The sequence below is a fragment of the Panthera leo genome, chromosome C1 (genome assembly GCF_018350215.1).
Source record: "Panthera leo isolate Ple1 chromosome C1, P.leo_Ple1_pat1.1, whole genome shotgun sequence".
Taxonomy (NCBI): Eukaryota; Metazoa; Chordata; class Mammalia; order Carnivora; family Felidae; genus Panthera; species Panthera leo.
Genome location: NC_056686.1, coordinates 105,236,576 through 105,248,392, shown reverse-complemented (window position 1 = coordinate 105,248,392; position 11,817 = coordinate 105,236,576). Strand labels below are relative to the sequence as shown.

Genomic DNA, 11,817 nt, shown 5'->3' with positions numbered 1-11,817 from the left:
GATTGGAAAGTGTGCTACGAGCTCTCGCACTCATCACGCGCCTAGTCTCCCGCCGACAGCCCACCGGGGGTGGGCCGGGTTTATTCCTGACACTAGTGGACCAACCCCAGGACGGGGCGGAGCCAGGGTGGGGGGAATTCAGGAGGTCGGGGCTGTCCGACTAGGGGGCAAACTGAGCTGAGTGTGGAGGAAGGTAACTTGAGTTCAAAGGTCAGAGGTTAGCGTAGCGATCTGTGGCGGCGGCAGGGGCGGGGGGGCGGGGGTCGAAAGTCGGCGGGGTCCTGAGGCTAGACACCGGTAGGGACTGAACACTCAGGGTACAGATTTGTGGGAAAGGGGCTTGGAGGGAGGAGGCGCGAGAGCGGAGGGGGTGCGTAGTACCGGAGGAGTAGGGAGAATTAGGAGAGAAGACAGAAGGGAAAAGGATCCTCTGGATATCCATTCCTAGACCCCGGCCCCATCACTATTGAGCGCTTAGCCGGGCCTCCCTTAGTTGCAACCCCGGCTGTCGGTAGGGTCAGGAGATGACTTCTCCCTCTAGACAGGCCTCCCTTGGGGGGTCGGGACTGCTTCAAGGGAGCCGGGCTCGTTCTTACGGAAGCCTGGTGCAGTCGGCTTGCTCCCCGGTGAGGGAAAGACGCCTGGAGCATCAGCTGGCCCCCGGAGACACCCTGGCTGGACTAGCACTCAAATACGGGGTGACGGTGAGTCTTCCACGACTGGGATGCAGGCAACCATGTAGAAGAGATTTATTCCTCAGGAGAATGTCATGGCCCTTCTGGGCAGCTTCCCCTGAAATTGTCCCAATTCTGTTGTGGTCTGATCCACCCTTTATCTTTTGGTTTTCCCATCTCAATGTTGCATTGTCTGGTTGGGACAAATCTTGTGCCACTGCTCCAGTGGAGAGGAGCTTCTTCTGTTTATCATGTCGGTCTCTATCCTAGAGGCTTTCAACGTACATTAGCCCATTTGGTTCTCACAGTCCTATCGAGCATACAGGTATTGTCCCCTGTTTACAGATGAAGAAACTGAGACCTAGATTGGTTAACCAATGTGACCAAGGTCAAATAACTAATGAGTGTTAGAGTGGGAATTCAAACAAGTCTGTCAGACTCCAAGGCCTGTACTGTTAACCACACATAAACGTTTTAATTGCAAGTGATTAAACATTTACAGCAAACAGTCGAGGGCTGGTTTCTAGTTCTGAGTTTTTGTGAGACCAGTACTCTAATCCCTCTAGTTCTAAGTTTTTAAAGTCTTTCTCTTCTGGGTCTTTATACCTCATCACTGCTCTGCCTTCTTCTTTCCAGTAAGGTGGCCTCCTTGGTGCAAAACAGGTACTCTCTACACCAGGCATTTCAGGTCACGCGTGGGGTCTCTTTGATAGGTGTAAGAAACATCGCATTAAAATGGATGAATTTTTTTCCATACCCTGTTGAGTTCAGCCAACATTTCTATGCTTGGTATGTTTCAACAGCTGTGCTAACCATCCTAAGAGATAGAAACATAAATACAATGTGTTGTTGCCCTTCTGTAATTTGCAATCTAGTGAGAAATGAACAGGGACGCAAATATGGATTGCAGGTGACAGAATGTGGTGACTTTGTAGAAGTATTAATAAAGGGTAGGAAATCAGAAAAGAAGATTAATTTTTATTTGGAAGGAGGCAGGGGAGGACATTAAGTGCAGGTTTTAAGGAGCCGTGAAACACTTAGAAATTCCTTGCTCTAGCTTCTCTGCAAGCCTATAATCCAGTTGTTTATACCTTTTGCGTGTTTGTCTTTCCAATAATCTGTGCTTTCCTTAAGGGACAGAACTATTTTCTTTCAGTTTTATATCTCTAGAGTCTGGCATAGTCCCTAGCACATAGAAGCTAATAGATGGTTTTTTTGAACTAATGAAAACGTGGCTAAGATTCCCACAGGTGGAGATTGGGAGGATTAGGAAAGCCACATTTCAAGTAGAGGCCATGGCCCACACCAAGGAAGGAGATATGAAAGTACTGAGCAGCTCCTGCATCCAAGGAGAGACTCCGAAGCTGTGAAAAGAAGGAAACTGTGCTACTGTAGATCGGTTATATGTGGAGGTTTTCTTACAGCCCTGTCCCCTCCTGAGTACAAAAAAAGCTCTGTAGCCTAGTGAAGGGTTCTAGGTTCTGGCCTCATTCTGCTGCTTACTAGCTGAGTGACTGCATAAGTCACTTCACCTGTCTGGGCCCTCAGCTTCCTTACCATTTGTAAAATGCAGAAGGTATATTAAATAATGATAATTACCTAGATTATTACCTACCTAACACTAGGTAGTTACCTAACACCAACTACCTTAGTGTTAACACAAAGTGTGTGCCAAGCTCTATATATTATCTCCATAAGACTTTAGGAGGTGGCTAAAACTATTCCCCAAATATTTAAAGATAAGGAAAGAAAGGCCTAGGAAGATAACCTGCTACAGATTACAAGTCTACTTAGTAGAACTAAGATTCAGACCAAGTTGTCTCATTCTAAAATCATCACTTTGAACTGCTCTGTTAAACCAGCTAGATTCTTAGGGGCGCTTGGGTGGCTCAGTCGTTAAGTATCTGATTTCGGCTCAGGTCATGATCTCATGGTTTGTGAGCTCAAGCCCCGCTTCAGGTAAAACATGAGCCCTGCTTCAGGTGAGCCCCGCTTCTCCCTCCCTCTCTCTTTCTCTCTCTCTCTGCCGCTTGCTCATTTGCACGCGCTCTCTCTCTCTCTCAAAAAAGAATTAAATAACTAGATTCTAATGGCCTTTCTAGCTCAGTGGACTGTGGCTCAGCAGTCTAGGACTCCTCTGGAGTTTGGCTTTAGTTACATTCTTTTTTTTCTTTTTTTAATTTTTGAGAGAGACAGAGAGCATGAGCGGGGGAAGGGCAGAGAGAGAGGGAGACACAGAATCCGAAGTAGGCTCCAGGCTCTGAGCTGTCAGCACAGAGCCCGTCGCGGGGCTCAGACTCACAAGCTGTGAGATCATGACCTGAGCCGAAGTCCTATAGTCAACTGACTGAGCCACCCAGGTGCCCCTGGTTACATTCTGTTAAAAAGTGGAATGATGTTCGGGCGCCTGGGTGGCTCAGTTGGTTAAGCTTCCAACTTCGACTCAGGTCATGATCTCACAGCTTGTGAGTCTGAGCCCCGTGTCGGGCTCTGTGCTGACAGCTCAGAGCCTGGAGTCTGCTTTGGATTCTGGGTCTCCCTCTCTCTCTGCCCCTCCCCTGCTTGCACTGTCTCTCTCTCTCAAAAATAAACATTAAAAAAATTTTTTTAAGTGGAATGATGTGGTCTTATATGGAATTTCTAGTAAATAATAAAATAACAAAATTCACAGAATAATTCATAGCATCTTGGAGCTAGAAGGGACCTAGGATACTATCTAGGCAAAATAAAATTAATAGCATCAAAACACTGGGCTAAATAAAAATACAAAACTGCAAGCCAATTTTAACTTTAGTTATTGTTCAGATTAATCCAATTTTATTTTAAACACATTATAGCATATGATTTTTACTAATATACTACATCTGAGATTTCTATATTTTGTTATCTAGTTTATTTACTCATAAAGCATTAATGAACCTCTGCTGTATGCCAAATTTGTGTCATGCTGAGGAGTGCCTTGGGATACAGAGACAGCCTCCCTGCCCTCAAAGGACTCACAGAGTTTGGGCAAGACAAATGTGCAAAGATGTGAATAACAGTACAATAGGGTGGTAGATGTTACATGGCAATGTTTACAGTGTACCTTGGGAGTCCTGGAGAAGGTGACACCGAGGGAGTGACAGTTGATGAGTGGAAGTTTTCCCAGCAGAGAAGGGGATAGTGGAGAAGTGTGTCAGACAGATAAAGACACAAAAGTGTGGAAGATCATAAAATGTTTGAAAAACATGAAAAGTTCAGGATGGCAAAATGTATAGATGGCAGAAGAGAGATGAGGCTAGACATCATATTGGGGTAGATCGAGAATCCTTGAATGCTAATTTGAATTTTATCTCTGAGCCAATGGGGAGCCATAGGAAGTTTATACACAGGATAGTGGGTTGATCAGATTAATTCTTTTTAGGAAGATAGATGTCAGGGATCCCTGGATGGCTCATTCAAACAGTTGAATGCCCAACTGTTGACTTCAGCTTAGGCCATGATCTTAGGGTCATGGGATTGAGCCCCTCGTCCAGTGTGGAGCCCAGTGTAGAGCCTGCTTAAGATTCTCACTCTCCTTCCCTCTGCCCCTCTCCTCCTCTCACTTGCATGCGCGCTCTCTCTCTCTCTCTCAATGAATAAATAAATAAATAAATAAATAAATAAATAAATAAATACCAATGTCAGCAGGGGGAGATGCATAGAAATGGAGAGAGGAAGACTGGAAGAGACGTTTTTTGCAGTAACTTGTTGACCAGCTGGGTATGGGTGGCGAAAGAAAAGTATATGAAAAGTATAAGTTGAGGATGGCATCTACCCTCATTTCTACCTTGGGCGGCAAGTGGATGGTCATGCCAGACACTATGTCCAGTGATGGGTAAATAGGTACTAAATAAATAATTTGGTCAGCAAAATTATTAATATTCGTGTGAAAAGCATTCCCAGAAGGAGTAAAAAGGCCCAGAATTCGAATTACACCTTTGTCATTAATTTGCTGGTTAATCTTAGGCAAGTAACAACCAGTCTGAGCCTCAGTTCCTTCATCTTTAACAGAAGTTCCCAGCGTGAGACTCTTCAGGGATCCACAAGGTCAAAACTACTTTCATAGTAATGATAGTAAGACTTTGTCTTTTTCATCCTCATTCTCACGAGTGTACTGTATTTTTCAGAAGCTACATGACATGTAATATTATAGCCCATCGGATGTAAAGGCAGATAGGAGAATCTTCTGTTGTCTTCTGTTAAGTCACACATTAAACTGACTTGAAAAAATATAAAGCACTGCCTCTCTTTTTGCTCCATTTGTTGTTGTTTTGGAAAATAGTTATTTTTCATTAGCATATTTATGTTAACATGCAATGGGTTATTTTTAAATAAGTACACATTTTTCAATTTGTTCACTTTTACTTTATAAGAACTTGTATTGATAGCTATAATCTACATAAGTGAAAGGTTTTTTTTTCCTCAATAGTTTTTTAAAATGTAAAGGGACCCTAAAACCAAAAAATATGAAAACCGCTGATCAATAAAATAGGAATAGTATGGAAACCAATTTGACAATAAGTTTCATATTATAAATAAATAAATAAATACCCTAAAAAATAAATAAAATAGGAATAATATCAGCCCTCTGTATTTTAGCTTGGTTGTTATATGGTCAAATAAGACTCTGTACAATCACTTTAAAAGGCCTGAGGTGCTGTACAGATATAAGATTGATCATTACTACTGTCATTAATTGCGGTGACTTTTTTTTAAAGATGGAACAGATTAAGCGTGCAAACCGCCTTTATACTAATGACTCCATCTTCCTGAAGAAAACCCTCTACATCCCCATCCTGACAGAGCCCAGAGACCTGTTCAATGGTTTGGATTCTGAGGAAGAGAAAGAGGGAGAGGAAGAAGTACAGTCAAGTAAGGATGAAGTTCAGCCACACTCAGCTGACAGGAAGAAACGAGAAACAGGTTCAGGACGTGCTAACGGTGAAGTCCTTCCCACACCTGGCTGGGAACCCCACACTCCCATCCATGACCTCTCTGCCTCTGATTTCCTTAAGAAGCTTGATTCACAGATCAGCCTGTCAAAGAAGGCTGCTGCCCAGAAGCTGAAAAAGGGGGAAAGTGGGTGAGTCTTGAATGGTTCCTTTTACGCCCCTCCATAGACTTCTTCATTCTTCCAGCCTTGCCTGACCAGACACACAAGTAAGTAAGCATAGTGTTAGCAGAAGCGAAGTAAAGCCTTTCCCCCACATGGCCCTGAAACAATGACAGAGCCAATGGCTGCTGGGACGGGTAGAGCAGCGGGAAATGGTTTTGTATTCTCATTGGAGTAAAATAGTTGAGTGTTGTTACGGCTCTGATGATCCGTGAAGGAGCATTAATGGTTAGAATTTACAGAGAGGGTAACGAGACTCCATCTGAGAGCAAGCAGCTCGTGTATACTAGGAGAGGAGGACAGCTTCCCCTATACCTTTTCACTGAGCCCTTTCTCAGGTTCTTCCCCTGACCTGTCACTTTGCCCCCTTTCCTCACCTGCAGGGTACCTGGGGAGGAGTCAGGCCTTCACCTGAGTTCCCCTCGGATGCAGCAGCGAGCAGTCCTAGGTCCGGTCCCGTTGACCCGGACCTCTCGGACCCGGACACTTCGGGACCAGGAGGATGAAATCTTCAAACTCTGATGTCCCCAGAAATGATTGAGAGAAGCAAGATGTTGAAGTAGCAACTTGAGGGGGAGAGGAGCCTGAGGTGAGGCTCAAGAACACAGCTTCCCGGCCTGCCTCCCTCCCTCCTGCCTTCATTCCAGCCTTCTCGTTGATCTAGAGTTCCTTGGCCCGGGGCAGCTTGATTGGCAAGAGTAGAGGGTGGGGAACAGACCCCTCCTCAGTTCTTTGTCTGAATCTAGAGCTGTCCTTTAGATTCAAAAGGCTCTTTTTACGTCCCTGTTGGCTTCCCCGTCCCTTTTACCTTCCCTTGGCCTTAGAACAGGGTGGCGAGGACTCCCTCAGCCCCCAGCCTCCTTCCTCTCCGTCTCCAACTATGTTACCTAATTTATTTGGTGCTATATTGAAGTAGTATTTATTTGCTGTATCGTACGTTTCCCTCTTATAACTGAAAAATGGGATTTCTATAACTCTGGGGTGAAGGGAGCCCAGGAGTAGCAAGCCAATGCCCGCTGGCTCCCCACCTTCCCCACCTTCTTAGCCAAGCATGTCACTGAGGGTGGGGCAATCCGTGATCTAGCCCCTCTGCAGAGAATGGTGGACCGTGCTGGGGCTTTTCCCCAGTCTCAATGTAAAGAATTTGGGCTCAGTCTTAACCAACCAGTCCACTATAATTTGTTTAGAACTCTTGCTCTGAGAAAAAGCAGCAACGTAGGAACCGGAACTCTCCACATCACCAGTTCACCCTTCTGACCTGCTCCTCTGTTCAGCCTGTGTGAGGCTAAGGGATGAAAGAGGAATTACTTTGGAGTTTGAGGAGGAGGACAGTTGGGGGAGACTTGCTGGTGCGGGAGTTTCTTTGTTACACTTCCTCCCCACCAGCACTGTTGATCTATGCCTTGCTCCTCACTGCGTATTTATTTGCAATCTGTAGCACTGATCTGTGGTACTGTTTTTTGTGTTTTTTTTTTGTTTGTTTGTGTTTTTTTTTGAGTTTCTTAAGCAGCAGTAGGCAAGGGAACCCCAATACTACTGGCACTATGCCTCTGTCTCCTGTCTGGAAATGGTGAGAGGCTAGATAAGCGGTGTTTCTCTTTCCCTCACCTCTGTGATGGTCATAAGGTGTAAGAAGCTGGAGAGATTAAACACTGAGCCCTGTGCATGCTTTAGTAGTTTTATTTCCCCTGTGAGAATCTCCCCTGCCCTAGCCCCTTCTTCTTGCACTCTGGAACAGAGACTCTGGTGTCCATCCAGGCTCTACTTCGAGCTGGAGGTCTAGGATGGCTCTAAGGGGCCCCCACTCCCACTTCTGTCTTTAGGGTCCCCTGACGGGTTAGATGGGCTATGCCCTCTTACCCTGGTTCACAGGGGAGGGGGCTTCCCTGTTTCAAATGTCCCTTATGGGGGAAATAGAGATCCAAGTTTCACTTCGTCTTTTTCAGGCAGCTTTGTTTCCTGTCCTGGGGCTGGAGTGGGAGAGAGGCCTCAACCCTCAGCTTTGCTGCTTCTCCACCAGCAGTTCGGGGGTGGGGTGGTCTCAGAGTCCAAAGCACTCTTGGGAAAGACTGAAGCCCGAGAACTGACAAGCATTAGTGCAGATGAGCAGGGTTAGAAAGCTCGCTCCGGGTTGTTTCCTCAGTCAGCTCTCTGGCCAAGGTGGCATGTGCTGGGTCCAGGGCCCTCAGAGTTTCCCCTCATCCAGCATCTTCCTGAGCCCATCACAGATCTTGCCCAGGTGCTGAGTGAAGTCGGGCCCGTAGAGGGCGGTGAGCAGGCCCGCGTCAGAGAAGTGATCGAACACGTGGCGGATGCGGCCGTGTGACTTGGGTGTGAGGTGGTGCTCCACCAGCTCCAGCAGCACATCCCGGCACTCGGTCAGCAGGCCAGTCAGCACCGCAGCCTCAAAGGTGAAGTCCACCTCGCCAAAGCTGAGTGCCGTCATGGCGCCCTGCCGCAGCTTTTGGCGGAAGCGGGCGGCCAGGGCCAGCTCACCGGGGCCAAAGCAACCGCTGCGGTGCAGCACGGCCACCTTGACCGCCACCTTGATCAGGTCCTTGATCACCCGCTGGGCCTGGGGCCGGCTGTGCGTGTACTCTTTGGAAACACGGTAGAGCTCATCTAGCACCGCGCTGCTGGTCTCGTCGATGAACAGATGAGCCACGGACCGACCTGCCATCTTACTCAGTAGCTTCTTCTCCGCCTGTAGTGCCAGACTCTTTGAGCTGAAGGACTCCATAGTGCCTGGGGAAGGGGGCGGTGGGGGCATGTGGTTAGTCGCCAGAAGACAGCCACAGGCATCCTTAGAAAGAGAGACGTGGCTTTTCCCCCTTTCTCTGGTTTCTCGCCCATTGTCATCATTTCATCTGTTTCCCCTGGGCCCGCTCGGTTCTCTAGGCCTGTGCCTATTTCTTTTCACGTGGTACTGTAGGAAATTTTGATTTCTAAACCCAGAGGAGCAGTAATAGCTTTGGCTGGAGGAGTGAAGGCTCACAGGGGCTCGGCCTCACACGTGAAGTCTCAAGGGGAAGTAGGCCATTGCTGCCCTACAGTGGAGAAGATCTGGCTTACCTGGCTGATCATTCTGCCCTTGTGGACGCTGACTGTGTGCCATGTGTCTATGAGGTGTGGCTATGACTCTCTGTTTTACAGCTGAGCAAACTGAAGCTCGCTTTAAAGAATTTACCCAACGTCAAATGCCACCATTTTTCTGGCCCCAAAAGCCCATGTCAGCTCCTGTGCTCTACTGTCTGTAAAGAAATGGGGTGGGGGTGGGGGATCTCAGGAGTCCTAATAAAAATAACAACTAACGTTTATTGAGAACCTATGTGCCAAGTACTTTATGGGAATTGTCTTCCCGACCCTTCGTAAGGTCGGTGTCACCGTCTTACGGTGAGAACACTGAAGCTAAGAGGAATTAAGCAACTTGGCCAAATGATAATGAGCAAATAGCAAATATAGCAAATGATAGTGAGCTTTGAACTAAATAATCCGAAGAAACCTCCTTCCCTGGAATGTTCTCAGTGAGGTCCATGCACATGTGAGCATGAGAAACAAGCACCCCAGGGCGGGAGGGGGCTGGTGGTCCTGGAGGCCTGCAGTCTTCTGCTGGGACTGACCCCAGGACCCTCCTGGTGGCACATCACTGGCATATATCCAGGGTTCTCTCCCCGTGGTCTTCGCCCGTGGTTCTGGTTGTTTTGCTTCTTACTTCCCCCTACCCTGTGCTGCAGGATGTGGCTGTGACCGCAGTGAGGAGCAGCCTCGCCCTCTCCCCCAAACCCAAATGGGAGCCTGAAGACTCAGGGCAGATGGGTGCTATTGACTGGGGCAGGGGTTTCTTCCCCAGCTGTACCGGTTCAATGGGAGCCCGAAAAGCTGCTTTGCTCCTGGGCCTGCCTGGGGTTTTCTGGCCCGGGCTCCACAGCCGGAAGAGGAGATTGCTCCATGCGAGCCTGCCTTCCTCCTTGGCCTTCCTGTTCCCCAGCTCTTCATCGCACCCATTGTTATCTCCCATTTGCTCCACTGTCCTCTCCCTCCCTGTTTCAGTCTCCCTTTTTCTCTTGTCTGGGTCCTGCCCTGCGACCCTCTGTTCCAGCTCCCCCTCTGGCCCTTATGTCTACCCCCATGTCTCCTAGGATGTCCTTACATGTCTCCATACTCTGTTGCACACCCACATCACCCCCATGCCTCGGCCCTGCCTCTACACTGTCCCAAACCCCGTCTTTCTTTCTGAGGCATCCTTGCCCCAGGGAAAACTGAGTTGCACCTTTCTGCTGAGGACCCAAGAATTCTGTCAAGTGAGAGTCTCACAATATGGAAGGCTCAGGCTGGCAGGGCTGGGACCTTTCTGCCACCACCACCCCTAAAGACTACCCTCCTGTCATTGCTGGCCCCTCACCTGCTGCGTGCACTGGTGCCAGTCTTGCCTTGGGTGTCCCGGGAGAGCTGATAGAATGGAGAAGCTCCTAAGTGAGAGGCTCTTTGGCTTGGCCCCACCCCTGAAGCCCCGCCTACTAACTCGGTGCTCAACCTCCGGTTCATCACACTGTCTCTAAGAAGGTCTGTGGCCCAAGAGCCTCCCAGAAATACAACAAAGGTTAAAAGGAATACCAAGCACTCTGGAGGAAATAGCCTTGATTTGAGGTCATGAGGAGGGATTGCACATCCCCTGCTCTCAAATGGTTTGCTTCTTTCTTTCCTCGATGCCCAGTTCCTTGAGATCTTCGATTTCTGTGGTACTGGGAAGGATATGAAGTACAAATTGCTGGAGTAGGGGTCAGTGGGGAAGGTTTTGAAGATTGAATTGAGCTTAGGCTGGAGATGCCAGAGGCAGACCAGAGACCAGCAGGTGTGAGCGTGTCCCTGGAGTCTCCAGGGGAGGGTGGTGCTTGGGGCAGCGGTATCACGAGCATAGAGGCCTCCAGTGCCTGCCTGGGTAAGGGGTGGCATGGACTGTCTCTGCCCTTAACCCTAGAGAGGAAGGTGCTGGGGCCAGGGCGACCAAGCCAGATGTGACCAGCAGGTGTCAGCACAGCACTGAACCACTAGAGGAAACGCAGCTACTTACGGTGCTTTGTAGCTGCTATAGGGACGAAGGTAAGAGTTTCTGAATGAGGCCAAAATGTTTACCATCAAGAATCTGACAGCCTGGACAGGGAGATAAACTTAAGCAAGTATAACTATAATGCAAGTCAAATGACGTCATTAGCTTTAGTAGAAATTGGAAGAATAATGAGAGTAAAGAGATGTTTAGATTATTTCTGAGAGGAGGGCTTACAAGGCAGAAAGAGGAGAATGAATTCAACTATTTACGAGGCAGAGATGGTGAAGTGCTTCCCAGATGATGGGGAAAAGCATAAGCCATCCAACAATTAAAGGTAATGTAGAGCATACTCAGGAAGCAGTGATTTATTCTGTTTGTGACCCAGGTTGCTTGAGAGAGAAGGAAAGAAGGAAAAGGCAGATCATGGTAGGCTTTAACAGATTTGCTCAAGGGCTCACACTTCTGTGGGCAGTGGGGAGACATTCAGCATTTTGAATCAGGAGAAAGAAATCATTAGCTCAGTGGGAATGGGTTAGAGGCTCCAATAAGTTTTTAGCGGAGGGAGGGCCTGCTGGATCGGCATATAGTTTGCACAGGATGAGGCCTGATGAGAGACCTTGGGCTTTGGCGATTTTACAAGAAGTTCTAGCAGAAGGGGAAGGGTTGGAAAGTGGGTTGGCTTGCAAAAGTTGAAGAGTAAATTGAGGTTCCGGAATAGAAGCCATCCACATGACACGGACTCCACGGTTGAGAGGCTTCAAGAGGTGAAATAACCTGTCCCCAAATTCGAAAGCTAGTCAATGGCAGATTGAGGGCCTTAGGTGATTCCCAAGACTTTCCGGCTCATTTCCTCACAAGATGATGAGGCAGTAAATTCTACCTCATAATGAACATGGCAGGGGCCAGAGCTCCCGTATTCTCTGATCAATTCACTGATCATACATTCTGGGGACAGTCATAGG

The 11,817-nt window shown here is 47.9% G+C and overlaps 2 protein-coding genes across 2 annotated transcripts; one reads left to right on the top strand and one right to left on the bottom strand.

Annotated features, from left to right (window-relative positions):
• The first annotated feature begins 276 nt into the window (after positions 1–276).
• On the top strand, positions 277–7,470 carry LYSMD1 (LysM domain containing 1). The gene is made up of 3 exons (XM_042953940.1): positions 277–704; positions 5,414–5,778; positions 6,192–7,470. The coding sequence occupies exons 1-3, from the start codon at positions 525–527 to the stop codon at positions 6,328–6,330; spliced, it is 684 nt and encodes a 227-aa protein (XP_042809874.1). The 5' UTR covers positions 277–524; the 3' UTR covers positions 6,331–7,470.
• Positions 7,471–7,988: 518 nt separating this feature from the next.
• On the bottom strand, positions 7,989–10,324 carry TNFAIP8L2 (TNF alpha induced protein 8 like 2). Its single transcript, XM_042953941.1, has 2 exons — positions 10,211–10,324; positions 7,989–8,553 (listed from the first exon to the last, which is right to left on the bottom strand). Exon 2 carries the CDS (start codon positions 8,546–8,548, stop codon positions 7,994–7,996), a length of 555 nt encoding a protein of 184 aa, XP_042809875.1. The 5' UTR covers positions 8,549–8,553; positions 10,211–10,324; the 3' UTR covers positions 7,989–7,993.
• Positions 10,325–11,817: the final 1,493 nt, after the last annotated feature.